This window comes from Gambusia affinis, linkage group LG02 (assembly GCF_019740435.1).
Source record: "Gambusia affinis linkage group LG02, SWU_Gaff_1.0, whole genome shotgun sequence".
In the NCBI taxonomy this organism is placed as follows: Eukaryota; Metazoa; Chordata; class Actinopteri; order Cyprinodontiformes; family Poeciliidae; genus Gambusia; species Gambusia affinis.
This window is the reverse complement of record NC_057869.1, coordinates 10722708-10742698: the sequence shown is the minus strand read 5'-3', so window position 1 is coordinate 10742698 and position 19991 is coordinate 10722708. Positions and strand designations below refer to the sequence as shown.

The following is a 19991-nucleotide window of genomic DNA, read 5'->3' as shown; positions in this document are numbered from 1 at the left end:
TTTAATTTTGTATCTCGATGAAACACAGGTACTTTGAGGAAGGAAGAAATTTCTTCAGAAAATGACATTTATGTATTTCAGAAAACGTTTGTCAAAACCTCATGTGGTCGATTACATAAAAAAGCCCATGTCAGTTGCCAAGTTTGAGGAAGTACTATAACTTAGACTCTTTCGTCGCACAAGACATATAACAATGTCACATATCCATTAGCTCACTCGAGACAAACAAAGCATTTAGTTATTGACATACTCACAGGTTTGAACCATGAATCCTAAAGATCAAGTTAAAAAACCAAAACATGCAATTTTTTATTTCATGTGAATCCAAATTTCCCCAACTGGATTTTTAATCATACTTTTGTAATTTGCAGAATAGATTTCTGCATTGCTCGTCTTTCTGTTGTTTCTTAAAGGACTATATCTTCACTACATCTAATTCAGATTTAGTCTCTAAAATGCTCTCAAAGAGGCGAGCCCACCGATCTTAAAATCTCTTCACTGGCAACCTGTGCATTTTAGAAAAGATTAGTGACACTTTCACTCTTCTAAATGGTTTTAGTACAACATATTTGCAAGAAGTCATCCAGCAACTCAAAGCCCCTGTAATCTTCAGGAAAAAAAGTCTTTTGTTGCTACACGTGAGCGCTAGAACACAAGATGAAGCATCTTTCTCCTGTTTGCAGCCATCAGCTGCGGAAGAGCCGTCCTGAAGACAAGAAGGCAGCCGAGAGATTGGCTGTTTTAAAAAATCTAACTAAGAATGCATCTATTTGGGTTGGCTGTTAAAGTTTATATTTATGTATTAGCTCTTATAATTCACCATAGTTTTTTTTATTTTAATTCTTTAAACTTTTGTATCTACTTGTATTTATTGTCTTACTACTGTTTACGTTACTAATAATGATTATTAATATATTCATTGTGACACCTATATTCATTCTTGAAAAATAAAGAATATTTTCCTTTTGCATTTTATTTATGATTCTGAATGTTCACTACATTCAGAAATATGTAGTGTTTCTTTAACTTTAACCTTTATAGATGTTATTATTTTTTCTACTTTAAAGATGTTCATATATATGCAATGTTTCCTTGACATACATACATGATTGTATTTCTACAGTTTCTCATCATCATTATTGGTTGATTATCTCACTTTTAAACTTCACAATTTTACAGTCAGTAGTATAAATATTTTTTTATATGGGCCTCTTCAGAAGGTCTGTACTATTTCTAACCTCTATGAAGCTCTTTGTGTTTTACCTGACTGTATGAAAAAGGCTCTATAAATAAAATTTGTTTTGCTTGACATCTTGCATTTGCATTTGTCCGATTATTGAAGAATACAACCTCCTCCTCAGACCCACAGTCACTGGTCTAGATGTTCTTCTAATTTGCATCTATGGAAATAGAAATAAAAAAAATCCTATCCCCTCCTTTCTGACTTATCCAAGTCAAATACTATGAAACTTTAATGCATTTCCTGCAGTCAAAGGTAGCTGTGCACAGAAATCTGCACTTCATCTGATCACAAAGGTTTTCAATACAGAGTAAGGCCACAAACTTCCCACCTTCAGCATTGTGACATTTTCTTTATGAAGTTGAGAAATTCCGTGGAACTCGAAAGGGAAAACAAGATTAAGCTGAAGTAAGCCGTTGATCTGTGTTACTTTCATTTTTCTGACCGGATGAATATAGGTGATCAGGACTGCATCATCCTTTGAAAAGATTTTTTTCAGGATTTTTCCTTTTTTATTATAACATATTAAATTAAATGTAAGGAACAAAAATGATCCTATAAGGCGTGTGTCCAACTGACATAGTTTTACAATTGTCGTAGAAAAAAGTCTATTCATTGAAAACAAGAATGACACATTTATACAACTTTTTGAAATTGTTATATATTTCCATACATATTTTTGTATTTTATTTTGTAAAATTTTAAGTACCATATCTGCTAGACAAAAACTAATTTTAATTCTTTGCTAATACGTCGTTTCGTTTCTTTACTTCTTTGTAATAGGCTTATGAGGAATTAAGTCTCTAAAAAAAAGGTACAGACTGTTTAGTCAAATAACACACGGGAAGTTATATTTTTAGACTAGTTGACAGCAATACAAATAACGACGTCTGTGTTTATTATTGTAAGATTCCTTCCTAAAGGTGTTCTCTCACCAGCCCTTTATTTGCTCTTGCGCTCATATTAAATAGATATTTCCTTATTTTGATGTAAAATCGAAATAAAAGCGTAGATGTGTTTTGATTATGCTCTGCTTCAGCAAGTATCCGCTGTCAGAGGAAATGGGAGTGGTGGGACGCACTTCCCTTGAATTCGTGGCGCAACACATACAGGAACAGTTTTCCACCAGCAGCATTAACCCTCCCCTACCATCTCTGTTCATTCCGCACTTCTGGTAGCTGTGTGAAAGGGTTATTTTCGACGAAGAACATCATGGGACGGTTTTGTTTTGATTAAGGAGTCGATTGGAAATAGTAGAAAGAGTTTTCCTAAGTTTAAATGTTCTCGTTTTTAACTTTTACTTTTCGGTACATTTAAGCATGGCTTCTTTCCAGCTGCTTCTTTTCTTGGGATACTTTGTGACTGCGCAAGCTGCCATTGGTATGTATGTTCAACGGCTTGTTGACAACATAATTGTGAAAATAAAGTAAAAATCATCATCTTAATTTAATAATTTTTGTAGACCTCGACTGTTTCAACGACTATGATAATATATTTTGCCGACTGGGGGTGAAACAGTGTTCACAATATACCTTGATCGTGGATGATAAATATGAGTGAGTTTTTTTTTGTTTTGTTTAAGATTTACAGATTAATTTTATACGGAGATTCGGGACGTTGTTTATATTATTGTTTATGATATTGTTTATAATTTTGTACTCTATAGAAAATACAATTGTTCTTTGGAGAAGTGTAACAACGAGCAGTGCTGCTGCTCCACGACATTTGATTCCGTCTCTGGAGTTTATTCTGTAAAAGCCTTCGAAGGAGTCAACGAAGTGAATTCAACAACTTTCGATGTCTTCAAGAACTGTATGTAGAGTTCTCGTCGCTTAAAATATGTAGATTAGAAGTAGTTTAGAAAAACTGAGGTCTGTTTCCCTTTTCGTTTACACAGTAAAGCCTAAAACTCCAACGATTGTGTCTGTGAATGAAAGTGAAGGGATCTTTACAGTCTACTGGAAGACACATATGAGTGAATATCTTGATAAACCGATGGCTGTAGTGACTGTCTCCAAAAATGGATCCCCACCGAAGGTAAGACCAAATTTCCAAGTAGTACTCATCACCAAGTCCATTGGGCTTGGTTTTAGTTGTAACTTTTGTGTTATTCTATGTTGGGAAACAATACCAACCACTCAATACTTTGTCTTGAAACACTTTCCTTTTCATACCAGGATTATGGAAAGATCACTCCAGCTACAGTTAATGGACTAGAGAGTTTTCAAATAAATGGTCAAGATTTGGAGCCAGACACAGTTTACGCGATCAGCGTGATGAGCTACATGCACTTCAGTGATCAGTTCAGCGACAGAAGCAAAGAGTTTAAAATTAAAACCCGTAAGTTTTGTCATGTTGTGATCAAATCTTAACTCTTCATTCAGTAACAATTGTTCATAATAGAAATGCTGATTAAACATCCTCGTTTGACTGGAAAGGGGAATATTTAAGAGCAAGAAGATTAAGTGATCAAAAATAGAAAGTGCTTACTCAACTGTCAAAAAAGTTTTAAAATCAAATTGTCAAATAATTGCCTCAAAAAAAGTAAAATAAATCAATTTGTTACATTTGAACTTGCTTGCTACTATGCACTTTTAAAAATATCTTATGTATCCTGAGACTCAAATATCATTGATATTTGAGTAAAACCTCAGAGTTGTGTACCGTGTGTGTTTTTTTTCTAGTGCAGATTAATTAATCTGACCCAGAATATTTCTAAAGTCTCCTGATGAGGCGTCTCTACATGCAATGTGTTTACAGATAACAGGTGCAATAAAGAGCAAAAATGTGGTGGGGGAAAAAGTAAAAGATGTTTCGATATGTCTTATCCCTGCGATAGAACATAAACTTATTATGATCTGATTTGTGCTCACTTAATGACCCCGTAAACTCAGACGTGATCTTTAGGCCTATATGTCACTGCTGGTGAACAAACTGCGTTTCTCTCTCTAATCGACTTCTCACTTGCCACTTCTCAGCTAGCGCACCAAGCTCGCTTCTCCTGTGGATCATCATTCCCTTTAGCATTTTTGGAATCATCTTCATAGTCTCTATTTACATCTGCGTTGTAAGGTAAGTCATGTTATTAGCAAAATATTTGCATTGTGTGCATTACAGGCTTCTGTTAGCTCAGTATTCTAACCTCTCTGTGTTTATTTATCTTTATCCATTTCCATTTTGTAGGATCAAGAAGAAGTGGTGGGACAGTTTCTCAGAACCGAAAAAACTTCTTGTACTAGTCAGAAATCCACAGGTGAGACCCCATTTTGGGCTGTTTTATTTCAGCTAACAAGACAAAAAAACATTTGAAGTTCCAGTTCAGTTCAAATTTATTTAATCAAGGACAGCACATTAAACAATGTTACATGTTAAAAATCAGAGCAACTGTTGCTTTGTGCATACGTTTTCCAGCCACAGACTAATTTCCAAACCCAGTTCTTGGTTGGACCTTTATTAAAAGACAGCAAAATCTAAAATTAAATATTTCTGTCACACAAACGCACAGACACCTATGCTGAATTTCTGTATAAACAAGAAAAACATGTAAATGTATATTAGAGAAAGCTAATTCTCCACAACAAAGTAGGTTAGTATACATCAGCGTTCACACATTTGTTTTTGTTTTATACATTGTTTCAGCTGAGAACTTAAAACTCTTTTATCTGTTTCCACTTTTATTACTGGAGGGAAACTGTTCCAAGTATGAGAACCTCTGAATGAGACAGAACATCGAGCAAATGATGTCATGTATCTGCAAAGTTTTAAACAAATATTCTACTCACTAGCTCTGCAACAAGAGCATTGATACATTTAAAAGTCATTTAAAAAAAAAAGAAAAATTAATAAAATTGTCAAAGCTTAAAAGACTATTTCGCCAGTATTTTACCATGGTGCCACTTCATTGGATTTTGGTCTAAGACTTTAAGTACTTATTGAAACAACAGCATCACAGGTTTTAAAACAGATTGAATAGTCAGTCAGTGTTTGACTGACAGAAAAAAAGTCTGGATGATAGAAAAATATTATCTTTCCTCACAGGTGTGTTTCTTTGTGTTGTGGTCAATGTTTGGCTGGTTTGAGACTTTCATAAGGCTACAAACCACATTGTCATAAAACAAGAAATTAAATGACAAATAAATAACATGATTAGGGATGTACTAATCATGGCATTGATTAGTACATCCCTAATCATTCAGATCATAGTTTTCTGAACTACCCCTTTGCATTACATAATCACTCTTGCAAAAACAATTATTTCTGCTGCCGCTAAACAAACACTGCAGTACATTGTTTTCTGATTTAATAAATCCTTCTTGTTTCAGTTTTACCAACCTCATCATGAACCCACCTCCCCTGTCTGGGTTAAGAGCCTCCCTTCAAGAGACGACGACCAAATGTACGTACTGCAAATTTGCCGATATTTTTGTCTGTGTGGGATTACATCAGCAGTTTGAATAACCCTTTCTCTATGTTCAGGCTGCCAATTAAACAGAGGGAAGATGGCAGTATGAATGGCAACAGCAGTGGAGGCTCTTCAGATCTTTGTTATGGTCAGACGGAACCTCTTGAGCCAAAGGACGACATTGCCGATTCTATAAATAAAGCTTTATTGGAATGCCTATCAAAACACTTTACTTTCTTTGGTCCACTTCCTCCTCCTGGTCCCCAAGATAAAATGGTGCCTCTTTTCACATCAAAAAGTCCAAGTTCTGCATCCTCTGGCATTCTCAATCGTAGCTATTTTATGCCTCTTTCCAAGTCCCCGACTAAGGAGGACAGTTCTGCAGCAAAATTCCCAGACAACTCAATAAATTCCTGCAAAAGCGACACTGTGGACTGTCCTGACCAACAGATACTTGCTGATCTGTTTTCTGCGCAGAAAGATATTTCATCTGCCGTGCGGGTAGACATGTCATATCAGCAATGCAAAGCAGACGCCAACCAATCCCCTCTTTCAGAAAACAGCAGCTTATCCTCCACTTTTAGTGGCACCACTACAGCCACCTTGACTGGGTTTGACTCCAGCAATGGGTCCAACTTCAAGGGTTTTGATCAAGTGAACCCCGATTTATTAAAAATGCTGTTTTCAAGCAGTCTGCCTTCGGTGACACGCCACTGTCCTGTAGTTGTAGACAACTACAAGCCATTTCCAAACAAAGTGGAGCAGCCAGATGTTCTGCCTTCAGAGAACCAAAGCATTGATCATCAAGGTTTGAATGTGATTCAAGGCGAGACAGTCCTCCAGATGCCTCAACCGTGCTTTATTCCAAGTCCTTCTGTGCTGCAGATACCACACTTAACTTTACTGTCTTCTGACAAGTCTACCCCAGTAATTATAGCTGATGGCTATAAATGTGTGTAGTTCACCAGCCCTGGCTTACGGCTTTGTATAGCAAGATGTGGAAGCTTCAGGAAACCTTCTCAACGTTAGGAACCAGTTTGTAGCAATGCCAGCTGTTGGGTCTGTTTCATGTCATTTGTAGAGCAGGTGACATTAGTCAAGTTGTTTTCAAGCATAACTGTTTATTTTCTTCTTTTTTAACCTTTTATGTCCTATTAGACAGTATCATCGGGGTTTCATTGTATTTTACATGAATGAGAATAAAATAAGTGTGGAATTGTTTACTTTTTTGCTTGTTTTTCACAATGTAAAATATGAAGATATCATGTTTTTATATGTTCTGAACTATGAGCCAGTGGCATCTGTTTGGAACCAAAATCTCTTCTTTTGCAAATGCTTGAAGAAAACAGAGTCAAGTAATATGTTCTTTATAATTTAATGTGTTCTTTTTGTTCTGTAAATAAACTTTATAATGTGAGTAAAACTGGGTAAAGACCAATCTATCTATACTGTGCCGTTTAAAGAAAAATAATCACTAAAACTGAGGAGTGTGACTTAAACATTCAGTTAGAACAGAGCCTGTTCTGTTCAGGGTTAAGAAATTACTTCCTTATTGCAGTTCTCTGGAGCTGGTGACTCATTTCCACAGAAATATGCATCACAATTACTGAGCATGTTTTACGACAACAAATGGAGAAGAAAAAATGCTCAATGATAAGAATAAAGAGGAATTATAGTGCACTGGGCAACAGTGAAACCAAAATAGCACTAACAAGTAAGGATTTGATTGTGCAGTAAATCTAACAGTAAATATTCTTTTTAAAAGGACAAATAATAAATCCTTATTTGTATGGCAGTTTGCCAACAGTTGTGTTTTCAAAGTATTCTAAGATTTAAAAATGCAACTGCTAGAAAGTGCAATTGGGTAACAGCAACCATAAACATTTTTTAACAAATATTATCAAAAATATATACTCTACTTTGTTTTATTAAAAAATGACAATATTTGTTTTGTAACAGTCAACACCTCAAAACGTCTCCATAAAAGCTCTCCACAGCTTTGAACCATAACAACAAAACTAAGGTCTATGTCAAAATGTCTCAAGTTTCTGATTTCCAAATATAATAATGTTGTTCTTCTGCATCTAATGTCAAACAATAAGTATCTCAGTTTCTATCTTTAACTGTAAAAGTGCTGACACATTAATGTGTTTCAGTTATCTATTCCAGTAGGCAAAGACCTTCCATTTCTGAGAACGTATGGAGATAGAAATAAATATAGTTTTACATGTCACAATGTTAGGTTATTACATTTTCCAGAAAAAAAAGGAATATAAAAGAGCTGTTAGTCAATTGCCCTGACTTTATGAAATAGAAAACACTATGAAGCGCAACAAAATATAGTAATTTGAGAATGATTTCAAGTGATTTAATACAGTGTCAGAAAGCTCAAACTGGTTTCATAACTTGTTCTGTAAGATAACAGAGGCAACAGTGCAGAAAACGCCACTTTCAGTCGTTCGACTGCATGAGAACAGAAAGTTTACAGAATATTGATTCACCCTTAATGGAAGCACTTCCAGAAGCGCTTTTCTATGCTGTAAAGGCAGATTAAAATTCTTGATGGAAATTGTTTTCATTAGGCCTGAGCAGCAGGCCTATTGTTTTCATACTGATTATTATTATTATTATTATTATTATTATTATTATTATTATTATTATTATTATTATTATTATTATTATTATTATTATTATTATTAATATTACAATTCTGCCCCCCCAAAGAGGGGGCATTTTGGGGGTTTTATCATATTCAAAAACTCACCAAACTTTGCGGACGCATACAGGCTGTGTAAAATTTATGTACTTTAAGATCATTGCAAAAGAAACGGCTCAATGGCGCCACTGCCAGCAACTTTCAAAAATCCCTCCGCATTGACCTTACTTTATCGTAGAGACATGAAATTTAGTACACTTGTAGAGCTCCCCGAGACGCACAGAAAATACAATTAATGTCATAGTGCAACTCAAACAGGAAGTCGGCCATTTTGGATTGAAGTTTTTGACTCTGTTTTGGCCGTTTATCTCAGCCTTGCACCCTCAGAATAGGAAGTGCCTTTTTTTCCTTGGAAAACTCCATCTCTGGCTCTCTTGACCTAATCAAGATGATTCTGTGTTGGATGACAGATAACAAGTTGATCTCACTTGCTTTAAAGTGCCAAGAGTTTTCAATGGAGGGCGTGGCCATGGAGGCCGTGGCGAAGTGACAGGTAACGCCGTTGCCTAACGTTTGGCACTAAATTCTACAGTTTCGAGCCGAGCTGCACCAAACTCACTAGGATGCATCCATATCCATCCCCGAACAGGAATCCAAAACAGTCATTGGTGGGTGTGGCCAAATTTCTCAACAGCGCCCCCTAGAATTTTTAAATGATCAGCCCCAAGCCATGGTTAAAGCCAGAATTATGAAACATGGCACACATATGTATCTTGTCAGGACGAAAAAAACGTCTCTTAGAGCCATGGTCCAAACTCAATAGAAAGTCGGCCATTTTGGATCAAAGTTGCCATTTCTTCTTTTTTATACACGTCATATCTGATCTGACTCTTCCTACAGCTATTGAGATACAGACTTCAGAATCACTCAGGAGAATCTTCAGGCATGGAAGGTCAGAAGTTATCACAGGATTTTTGCACATCAAAGCATGTGGATGTGGCTAAGAGTCAAACTTTGATTGTTCGCCATGAAACATCAAGGTTTAATAATGTCCACATGCAAGGTCACAGCTGCATCAGACTTCATATGTCTCTCTACAGACCAGTCCTGATCACATTTTCATGTTCAATTGATAACATTACCTTAACCCCGCCCACTTCCAACAGGAAGTCACCTGTTTTTCCTACTGTATTTCTTACTTTTACTCTATGATTCATATGGGTTTAATCTTGTGCCAACTGACATAAAATGACATGATGATGACAATGTCATGACAAGACATGACAAACATGTCATGTTTTGTCATGACAAGACATGACAAAACATCATGTTTTGTCATGTTTTGTCATGTTTTCTTTTCAGAATCTGTGGAAATAAAAGGTCTTGCACAACAAAACATGACATGTTTTGTCATTGTTTTATTCATTTATTTTCAGAAGCGTCCTGACAGGTGAGGGTTTTGGCGAATGAGAAAACTTCACATGAAACGAGAAACTTAAAACCTTTACCAAATCAATATATACAAAAATTAAAACTCTAATGAAAAAATTGTAAAAATTAAACTTTAGTCATACAGTAGTGAAACTATGTGAAAAAAGATGGAAAAATTAAGTCTGCAAGTTTGTCTACTTTTGCCTTGATTAAGATTTAGAGCAGAATTTGAAGAATAATATGTCATAATAACATAAATGGCAACACGTTTTTGTTCTTATACTACACTAATAAATCATTTATACTATATAATATTTTGTCTCATTTGTGTTTTGGAACATAGGTCAGCAGTCTCCTCTTGAATGCCATGAACAGTGTGATTACACTTCCTGCGTTTCTAATTTATTCTGTAGCACTTTGCAGGCTCACGTGACACACCTGCCTTGAATTGTGTTTGTTCTGCTTCCATCTGGTGTTCTTTGTGTGCACACACTGTTGTACTTCGGGTGCAGTAAAATCTCTTAACTCTGGCTTTCACACTTGAAAACTCATGACAAAAAAAAAAATATCTGATTCCAACTCATTTTAAAAGTGGCAGCGGGACTTCATTAGTGCCATTTTATTCTTAGCATTTCAAAATGTCAAGTCAATTAGAGCAAATTTAAATACATTAACACAATCCTAAATCCATCCAAACACTCCACATAACTTCAAAAGAAAAGAAAACCAGTGTGATTTCCTATAAGAGGAGGAGCCCATTTTTGAGGAAACTTAACTGGAGGAGGAGCTGAATCAAGTTTACATATACAAGGAGCTGGATGAAAATGACCTGTGATTGGAAGAATCTGGTAGAGTAGGACGGTTGTTCCAGTGGAACTTGATTTGATCACACCACATCATTTTTTTATGTTACTACTTGGACTCCCATGTCTCTTGTGACACCTATTTCCAAACCACCTTTCTCCACACTTGACGCACTGACCTGCAGTATGCAGCAACCGGTAAGGCAGAGACTGAGACCTTGGCTGGAGGAACAGATTCAGTCCGGGAAGTATCCAGGTGTCAGCTGGCTGGACCAGGTACGTTCCTAAATCTCACTCTAACACTCCTTCCTTGCACCTGCACAGACATGTACATGCACACCTGGGTTCATGTTGCTTCCTGTGGGGGAAATCACATTTTTTTTAACCTAAACGTAAAGTTAAGTAACGTGACAACTAAAATGTGACTTCATCTCGTCCGACAGTCAGCTTGCATCTTCCAGATTCCATGGAAACATGCAGCTCGCCATGGTTGGAGCATTGACCGGGATGCTACGCTCTTCAGGAGTTGGGCTATGCACACAGGTAAGACCCACAAACTCTCAAAATTGCTTTTACTCTACCTCCTGGGTCTTTCTGTCCATGTCAATGAACCACAGGTTCTCCACCTGCCTCCTCTTCTACTGGCTCATTTAACCTCTAGAACCCGACGGACCCACTGGTGGACCCACCGGTGGAACCTCTAGGGTTCTGGAGGTTAAGATCAGATTTAGCATCACAATGAGTGGAAGGTCATGATAGATAATGTAAGCTGAAGTCTTTGCTATGATATAACCTATTGGAACAAGTTGGGTTACTGCTGTTGAAGCTGAATGAACTCTAATTTTACGATCTAATATTGTTAGTAAAGAAAGCAATAATACTTACAATCCCTAATGTTTTCAAATATAATGCTGAATTATTGCACAAGGCTGTAAATAAATGTTTCTGATTCAGGCTCAGAGTTTTTGAATGTTTTAAATGATACTGAATCTATATATTTTCCTCTAAATTTGAACCAAAGCACAAAATATTACCTGGACTTTGTTTTTATTGTGCAACCGATAATACAATGTGCGTTTTACTGCTTCATTGGAGCAGCACAACATTATGATCCAACAAAAAAAAAATAAAAAAAATCAAGGTTTTCTATTTGTAAGTGGAATCAAACTATAGAACAGATTGAATGTGGAATCAAACCAATATCCAAACATCGAGTAGGTTAAAAATGAATACAAAACTATAACACTCACAATGTACAGGAACGAAGCGGACGACGCAACTGTAGTATGCTACTGAGTTTCCTTTCTTTATTTTTATTTTGTGTTACATTAATGTTGCTAATAATTTTATTGTTATTTTTCTTATCATTATTAGTGGTAGAAGTAATACTAATCGTATTTATTTATCTCATTTTTTGTGTAACGAAGATCAGATATTAAACTTCTTTTCTGTTTACGTATTTAATTTCATATCAAAATTGGCTTATTATTATTATTATTATTATTATTATTATTATTATTATTATTATTATTATTATTATTATTATTATTATTATTATTATTATTATTATTATTATTATTATTATCATTATTATTATTATTAATAGAAATAATAGCAGCAGTAGTAATATGTGTTTGTAAATTAGCTTTATCATGTTATGAGATTTAGTTTGTGATCACTTTGTTTTTACATATTTTTTTATATAATATTTATTGGTTGGTCCTTTAGCACTGAAATACAGCATGCATGTAGATACCAAACATTTCTGATAATTACTGAGTTAGTAGATTATATATTTAATTAAATTGAGGTAAGGAATTGAAATAAACAGGTTTTACTTCTTCCTGTTCCATTGGGTAAGTAAGATGAGCTTATTATATAGTTCTTGGTTATATATGCATAGATTTCCCTTCTCTTGTCCTAGACATTATTTGGTTTTATTTTTTTGTTTGTTTGTTGTTGTTTTTTTATTTGTTTGTTTGCTTTTTAAGCCTGTTTTAGATAAATTAATAAATAGAAACACAAACAGCATTCAAAGAAAAGAATCGCAATATGTTTGTAACTGTTAAAATGACAATATATTGGTGAATAAAAAGACATAGATAGGTTTCCATCAAGAAAAAAAAATAGGAGCTAAAATAGAAGTTGAGAATAACTTCCTTTCTCCATATCTAGATATCTCCAATTGGTTGGGCTTCCAAAGAAAGAAAATCAGTCACTTTGTTAAAAAGATGTTTAACTCCCCTTTGCCCCCCACAAAAAAAAAAAAAAAAAAAAAAGCTAAAAAGTAATTGTAAAAATCGTAACAGTTAAAAAAATGTAAAAGGTGTTTGCACTCGGGATTCTCTTTTCCTGTTGACTGTTTCTCTCTCTCTTTGATTTAATTTCCACTGAAGAGTCCCTGTATCACTCAGTTTTTCTTGATGAACCACATTCCAATCAGAAATCCCTTTTCCAGATAACTGATAAGAGCTGCGTAGACACCCAAAATAAACAACCTACGCAAATAATTATGGATAGCTATCTTTGAAAACAACTAGGCACTTGTCCCTTCTTTAGATCTCGGTGCAATCCGTCCAAGACCCCATTGAGAGTGCAGAGCCAACATGAGTATACAGCAGGAAAAGTACTTTCAGCTTACAGAACTATTGCTTCATACATATAAAATGTCATGCTCTGTCAAAGAGGTTGTTTCTCACTCTGCCTTTCTTATAAGGTCACACATACACATGTACAGACGTGTAAATCTAAGTACATTTTCTTTCTTTTTGTCTTGGGAATATTTTTACTTTTTTTGGATCTGCATCACGTCACATCATGGGAAAGCTGCAGTTCACTTGCAGTGAGGTTGAAAGGTGATCATATTGCTGTCAAAGTACATCTCTAATGGTTTTCATGAGAATGTAGACCGAAGACATTAACAGTAGCTTTCGAACAAACTCGTATTTGTTGTCGTTGCAATGTAAGACATATCTCAATTATTTACCTGAGTCTGATGATCACAGCGTTTATCTTCCTAAACCTTGTAATTAAGGTCTTAGGTGAGACTCAGAGTCAGAGCATACTGCTGGGCTAAATTTGAGAAAGGACTCGTCTCACCTTTGCACTCACTTTACAAGATAGATGGTCTGCCAGCTGATGACATTTGATATTTTCAGGGAAATGCATGTTGTGTTAAAATGTTCCTGCTCCATTTAAAAGTAGAAATACCTGGTTTTTTACAAAGGTGCAGCCTAGTTTCTGACACATATAAGTACCACAGTGGATATCCAGATTTTCCTAAATATGGTTGAAGTCTTTTCAGACTGGGCATTCATTCATTGTTGTTCACATTTGGAGGTATGTTCAAAGCATATTTAACTAGCAGGTCGTTGGAGGTTTTTCCTGCTTGAGCTGAAGGCATTCTCAAGCCTTGCTTTTTTTATTGTTACAAGTTCCCTTCAAGGAAACAAATGATTAATGGAACATTTCCAAGGAAGGCCAACATGGCTGAAATGTTCTGTTACGTTCATCTATATAGTGAATGTTTTAAATGTGCCACAGATTCAGTCTGTGTACATTCGGTTTCACATTTGGTAGTTTTACTCGTCTTTTTCCTCTTGTGAGTAAGACCCATTAGTCAGGATGACGTATGTTTAGTACATATTTCTTTGTGAAATTATGCTTCCTTTAAATTATTCACCATGTTAACTGTCAGGCTGCATATTCATAAATATTTAAAATTAAATAGAATTTAATCAAGTAAGAAAGAAAATAAAGTTTATTTATTTAGTACTCTGAATAGATATAAATCACAAACTGCAAAACACAACCCCCCCCCCAAAAGAACATGCTTAAAATATTGAATTAACAAAATTACTCGAACAAAAATGAAAAATAAACAATTAAATGAAATAAAAGTTGCAGAGCTTTTCTTTTCTTGTTTATATAAAAACATATTCAGCTGGTTTTAAAAAAATTCCTCAGTCACATGTTTAAAAAATAAAATTTTCAAAATACCATAAACAACGCTACTGCCTCAAAAGGTGGAGCCTCCAGGATGAGCGGGACGATGAAAACACTTTGACCTGGAAATGGAAGAGCCAGGTATTAAAAATAAAATCAGAACTAAGACTAACTGGTCGACAGTCTGGAGAACTCAGAGCTGAAGTGATGTGAGCTCTTTTATTTATACCGGATAATATCACAGAACCTACAGTCTTAAGTTGATCTACAACTGATTTGATAAAATAGCTGTATGTATTACAGTAATCTAGGAGGGTCTAATCATCTCTGTATTTCACACTCACTGTCTCAGTTCAGAAATATTTCTAAAACAATTAAAGAGATTTTCTATCAGCTTCTTTGAATGATACTCAAGCGACATTAAACTGTTCAAAATCAACACCCAGAATTACGATGCTCAGTTGTGTAGAAGAGGTCATAAAACCGAAACATAAGCTTATTAAAGTATAATCAGGGACAACATCATGATGTCTGTTCTGTCTGTGTTTATCAAGAGAAATTTGGCACTTTACCATCTTGTCATTTCTGCTAGGCAGTCAATTAAAACTAGACAGTTAAACAAGCTTTATAAAGTACATCTGGTTCTTCATCTGAGATCATAAAGAACAGTGACTAGAACACACCCTTGAGGAGCCGACAATACAGAGCTGCCATTTCAGTTTGAATCTGATTTATAAACACACAAAATGTACAAAGACAGCAGTTTTAACACACAATCAGTAATCTTAATTAAGTTTTTCAGTCTATTACTACTATACTCAAAAGTGCCAGCGATAGAGGAGAAGTCTAAACTTGTAATGTTATTCATTTTGATCTAACAAAACAAAATTATGAACTGTCATTTCTCTGCTATCTGGAGACTGTGACATGAGATCTCTGAAAACAACATGGAGACATATTAATCATTATTCGTTCATATTTATATCTATAAATCTTAAGGCCCACAAAGCAGTGCTGACAATTTTCATTATAGAAATGTTTTTATTTCTAACTGCCAATGGCTTGCCAAATAAATCAAAGCCTGAGGAGAGGCGGTTACATGGTGGTTGCATTTGTCCATAAATTATTCATAAACTAGATTCTTATTTAAAATGTGTTTCATTCAAGTAAGAAGTGTGTTTCTGACAAGAAGTGAGACAAACATCTCCTAAAACATAAGATTTAAAAGGTTGACTAGATTCAAACTTAACACATTTTGCTGCTTTTTATTTTTCTCAATAATTCAGTGGGAAAAAGAACAAAACTATAGTAGTATTACAACAATCAAACCTTTTTTTCTCATTTGCAACTAAATTTTTCCAGATCTATGTCTTGTTGTGTATAAACATCAATCTTTGGTGATGAATGATAATGTTGATAAAATTAAAGCATTACTTTAAAGGGAAATGAATAACTAATTTGCTGTAAAGGCATGCTTTATGTTTTTGTGTCATTCCATACAATGACACATAAATGTAACACCTTATGGGTAAGTACCCGGAAAGACAGAGATTAATGGAGGATTGCAGGTGTGCTGCAAACCTCTACCTGTACCTATAATTGCTTCCTCATAGTAATTATACATTCAAGGTGTGGTTTACAGTTTCTACAGTCACTATGGAGCTATGTTGTTGTTTACCCACCCCATGGGTAGCACAAGTAGCAGAAATCCCTTTAGGTCAGTTTCTACAGGATGATGCTGACATCACTTCTTTGGTTTCCTGCGCAGCTGGCCAGCCGGATCTTAGCAGAAGAATACATCTTAATACTTTTGAACAAACAAAAATGTAATTTTCTTGATTTCTTTATTTATGAGTTCAGGTATTCACATTGGTTTTGATGATAATTTGAGGGATGAATCCGTGTTTTGCAGAAAAGTAGCCATCAATGGGTGCTAAATGCTCCCCTCACTAATGTTTACCTCTATCTTCATTTGTTTCAGGAAAGTACCGTCCAGGCAGAGACAAGCCAGATCCCAAGACGTGGAAGGCAAATTTCCGGTGTGCCTTGAATTCCCTACCGGACATCTGTGAACTGCGGGAGCACAGCAGGAAGCGAGGCAGCAACGCCTACAGAGTCTACAGGATGCTGCCCAGCTCTCAAACACGCAGACGAAGGAGAAGTAAGCAACTTAAATTGCTACACACTTTTCATTTCTTAAAAGTTATTCTTACCCACCTCTCAATTCAATCCTGCTCTCCTCTTTACATCAGCAGGACTGTTCCACAGACCGCAGGAGAGACCGAGAGGTTTGGAAAACTCCAGAAGTGATGACACATACACCTCACAGCAAACCTGGCAGCCTACAACAGCGCTACCTGTTACAGACCCACCACATAAGGTGGAGACCTGTGTACAACACAGCTTTAACAGCCCTGAAGTACAAGGTAAGTTATTTCTCTGTTTGGAGTGCCTTGTCTTTCCTAGATTGAAGGATGCAAAGTCTCTCCAGTTCAAGTAGATTCATAAATATAATTTCGTTTCAGGAATGTGGGAATCCAAACCTGTGGATCAGGAACCAAGTGAGGCTGTCTGTAAGGTAAATACTATGAAAATGGAACAAAAAAAGGATGAAGTAGCAACAGTTACCTGAAAAATCCTGAATCCATTTGAGAAATTTAAGTCATGTCATTATATATTTTTCCCCTGTACGTTTTTTGTGTCTTTTTTATCTGAGTGAGTGTTTCATCTCTTGTAGCTAATGGACCATTTAGGCAGCACTGACCTCTGGAACCAGGCATGGGAGCAGAGAGGATGGAGGACACACACTCAGTGGGAACAACAGCAATGTACTACACTTGTTTTTTTTTTTCTTTTGACCTCAGTTTCATTCTGTTCATAAAATTTGATTATTATCCAAAGTGTCATCGATTCATAAATTTGATGACATTATGCTACATGCAATTAATTAATAATAACTCTACAATAAAATTAAATGAATTAACCATCTGCTAATTCCAAACAGCAAGTGCATTGTGAGTTATAAACACTTTTAGAGCTAATGAAACAAACAACCAACAACTTTTTTAAGATTCACAAATTAGTAGCTAACAATTTAGTACTTTTACTGTGTTCAGACCTGAGAAAACCAGCAATGGTTCAGAAGGAATAAATTTAAAAAAAGTAAAAAAGAAATACTTCAAATCTAATTTAAGATATTTCTGATCAAGTTTAATAAAATATTATATTATCTTGCTTTCTAAACTATAAAATAACTGTTTAAAGAAAAGATGCCAATGATCTGTTGCTGCCGTGCTGCAGGGCAGCGTTTTGCATTTGGCAATCTTGCAAAAGACTAATTTGTTCATAAAGAGTTTTGTGTTTTGAACAGAACAACAGTTTTGATGCATAAGAAACAACTAAAATTTAAAGAAATATAAATTCATGAAGCAAAATATGATTGCATTGCTTAAAGGCAATTTTGCATTTGACTTTCATTTTGAGATTATCATTCTGTTTAGAAAAAGAAACGCTCATCTTTCATCAAGCCTGATGTCCTTATTCAGTGCAACCATATTGATGAGAGTTTGACTGAATCAAGTCCCTTGAGTTGTCCATGTTAACACTCTGATTTTAATGTTGTTGTGAACTCCTCAGGTGCTGGAGAGGAGAACCCGTATCCTCTACAGACAGAGGACTACGGTGATCTGTTTGGCCCAAACTACATCAAAGAACTCTCAGACTGGTCCACACATCAGCAAACACTGATTCTGTAGCTGTTTGTCTTCTCTTGTTGTTCTGTATTTACCATGGATTTGTTTAAATGACAATTTCCTTTAGATACTTCTGGTTGTTTCCTTGTTTCTGTGGAGCCGACTGCAGAATGAGTAACCTGAATGACATAAAGCTGTGGAGCAACAGACGTTATTGCTGTGTCAATCAGCCTGCGTGCTGGGAACGCTGGAATGAGCGGATCTGGTTCCAAGCCAAGCTTTAGTGCTGCTGTCATCATTTGTGTTCACTCTGGTTCAATGACTCGGACTCATTAAAAAGACTCCAACTGCACAGTAGAGCTTTCAGAGTAAACAGATCAGATTTCACCCAAGCGCAGGATTTGTTATTGATCTCCTGCCTATTTTTGACTGTCTCTGGATGTTTTTACTTATAACAATTAGGTCAAAGCAAGAAAATAAAACAAGAAACATAATAATATATGTGTGTGTTTAAGCTCAATTCATAATTTACTCTCATTTCTTTTTACAAAGACAATTGAGTTCAGCCTTATTTTGTTATGGATGGCATAAAAAATATGATTCTTTGTCTTTGTGATTTTTTTTGTTATTGTTGCTAGTTTAAAAGAAGTAATTGTCTGAATTTGTATTTTTTTCTGTCAATTTGACCAACAGTTTCATGCCCTTACTGTGAATTATGAATGAAAAATTAAACATGGTTTGTGCCTAATTTTGACAGCTGAATTTTCCTTCGCTCACATTTATTGTGTGTGGAGTTAAATTATTACACCAAATACCAAGTGCTAATTTGCCTTTTCCCAATTCCTTTAACAGAGTTCTGATCTTAAGCAGACATGAGTAGACATGCTCCATGTCTTTATAACATGGAGCAGCAATATATTCTACTGTCAGTCTTTTATTTTGTAGCTTCAAATGCTCTTTGCTTCTGGTGAGGTGTCAAATCAGACATGACCTGGTACAGAGCATGACTTCTTTCCTCAGCCGTTATGTAACTATTGAAACGATGACTGTTCAAATTTATGAACAAAATATGCATCATCTCAATTAATGGGGAATATGTCAATTCTTACAACTTTCTTGTTCAGCTATCTTCAATCTTGTAGCTCTTTAGAGTTATTTTAATACTCATACTCAAAATTAAGAAATACGTGGTATATTTGGCATTCTGATAAAATTTCATAATGCGCCTTAAATGCATCACACTCTACAGATTAAATTAATTAGAGCTTCTCTTAAATTTTGAATGCAGGTGTTAAGCTGCTCAATGTTTCAGGACTTTTTGCGTTACATACTGTTCTTAACAAGGTTAATAACCTCAAAATTACTACAGCTGTCTGATCTTTGAACTAAGCACCAAATGTTCTGGTTGTTCCAAGACAGTTTAGAATTAAACAGTCCTCTTCTTTATTCTTTTCACATTTGACAGCTTGAGAGCAAGATAGCATCAAACAATCAATCTAACTGTGCCTGGATATTTCAAGGCTTCAAACAGGATGTTCTTAGAGGAACTGAGGTTCAATCATAACAAAGGTTATGAGAGCTACGTTTCTGTAGCCAAGTAAAACCACAGCCTGGTTATGTGAGAAAAAGTGACACTTACATGACTCCTGTACGGATCGCTATTATAAAAGTCTATTCTAGTGACAGCTGCTAGGAGGAACTTGAAGAGACATGCTTTCACACATCCGAGTAATAATCCTCACCACACTTTTTAACTGAATTCAATGAGAAGGTGCGTCCAAACTTTTGGATTATTATTATTTTTTTTCTCCCAAAAAGTTTT

General features: G+C 35.4%; 2 protein-coding genes across 3 annotated transcripts; both read left to right on the top strand.

The window, feature by feature from the left end:
• Positions 1–2275: 2275 nt before the first annotated feature.
• LOC122825025 lies at positions 2276–7065 on the top strand. The gene is made up of 9 exons (XM_044106071.1): positions 2276–2620; positions 2703–2796; positions 2907–3052; positions 3138–3277; positions 3418–3580; positions 4219–4312; positions 4424–4493; positions 5563–5636; positions 5717–7065. The coding sequence occupies exons 1-9, from the start codon at positions 2560–2562 to the stop codon at positions 6600–6602; spliced, it is 1728 nt and encodes a 575-aa protein (XP_043962006.1). The 5' UTR covers positions 2276–2559; the 3' UTR covers positions 6603–7065.
• A 3467-nt stretch (positions 7066–10532) lies between these two features.
• On the top strand, positions 10533–19281 carry irf1a (interferon regulatory factor 1a). 2 transcript variants are annotated; one of them, XM_044106049.1, is made up of 7 exons: positions 10533–10808; positions 10976–11075; positions 16459–16638; positions 16730–16903; positions 17003–17055; positions 17215–17305; positions 18114–19281. In XM_044106049.1, the coding sequence occupies exons 1-7, from the start codon at positions 10656–10658 to the stop codon at positions 18230–18232; spliced, it is 870 nt and encodes a 289-aa protein (XP_043961984.1). In that variant the 5' UTR covers positions 10533–10655; the 3' UTR covers positions 18233–19281. The 2 variants fall into 2 exon arrangements, with proteins under 2 accessions (XP_043961984.1, XP_043961993.1); XM_044106058.1 differs by having other exon boundaries at positions 10576–10808; positions 16733–16903; positions 18114–18918.
• The last annotated feature ends 710 nt before the right edge of the window (positions 19282–19991 follow it).

What these genes read in the sequence shown, in the direction of transcription:
- LOC122825025 (XM_044106071.1), top strand. Translation starts at nt 2,560, where the DNA reads ATGGCTTCTTTCCAGCTGCTTCTTTTCTTGGGATACTTTGTGACTGCG. An exon ending in ATCGTGGATGATAAATATGA is followed by an intron (nt 2,797 to 2,906) that starts GTGAGTTTTTTT and finishes TGTACTCTATAG; the next exon opens with AAAATACAATTGTTCTTTGG. An exon ending in TCAAGAGACGACGACCAAAT is followed by an intron (nt 5,637 to 5,716) that starts GTACGTACTGCA and finishes CTCTATGTTCAG; the next exon opens with GCTGCCAATTAAACAGAGGG.
- irf1a (XM_044106049.1), top strand. Translation starts at nt 10,656, where the DNA reads ATGTCTCTTGTGACACCTATTTCCAAACCACCTTTCTCCACACTTGAC. An exon ending in AACACGCAGACGAAGGAGAA is followed by an intron (nt 16,639 to 16,729) that starts GTAAGCAACTTA and finishes TCTTTACATCAG; the next exon opens with CAGGACTGTTCCACAGACCG. An exon ending in TCAGTGGGAACAACAGCAAT is followed by an intron (nt 17,306 to 18,113) that starts GTACTACACTTG and finishes TGAACTCCTCAG; the next exon opens with GTGCTGGAGAGGAGAACCCG.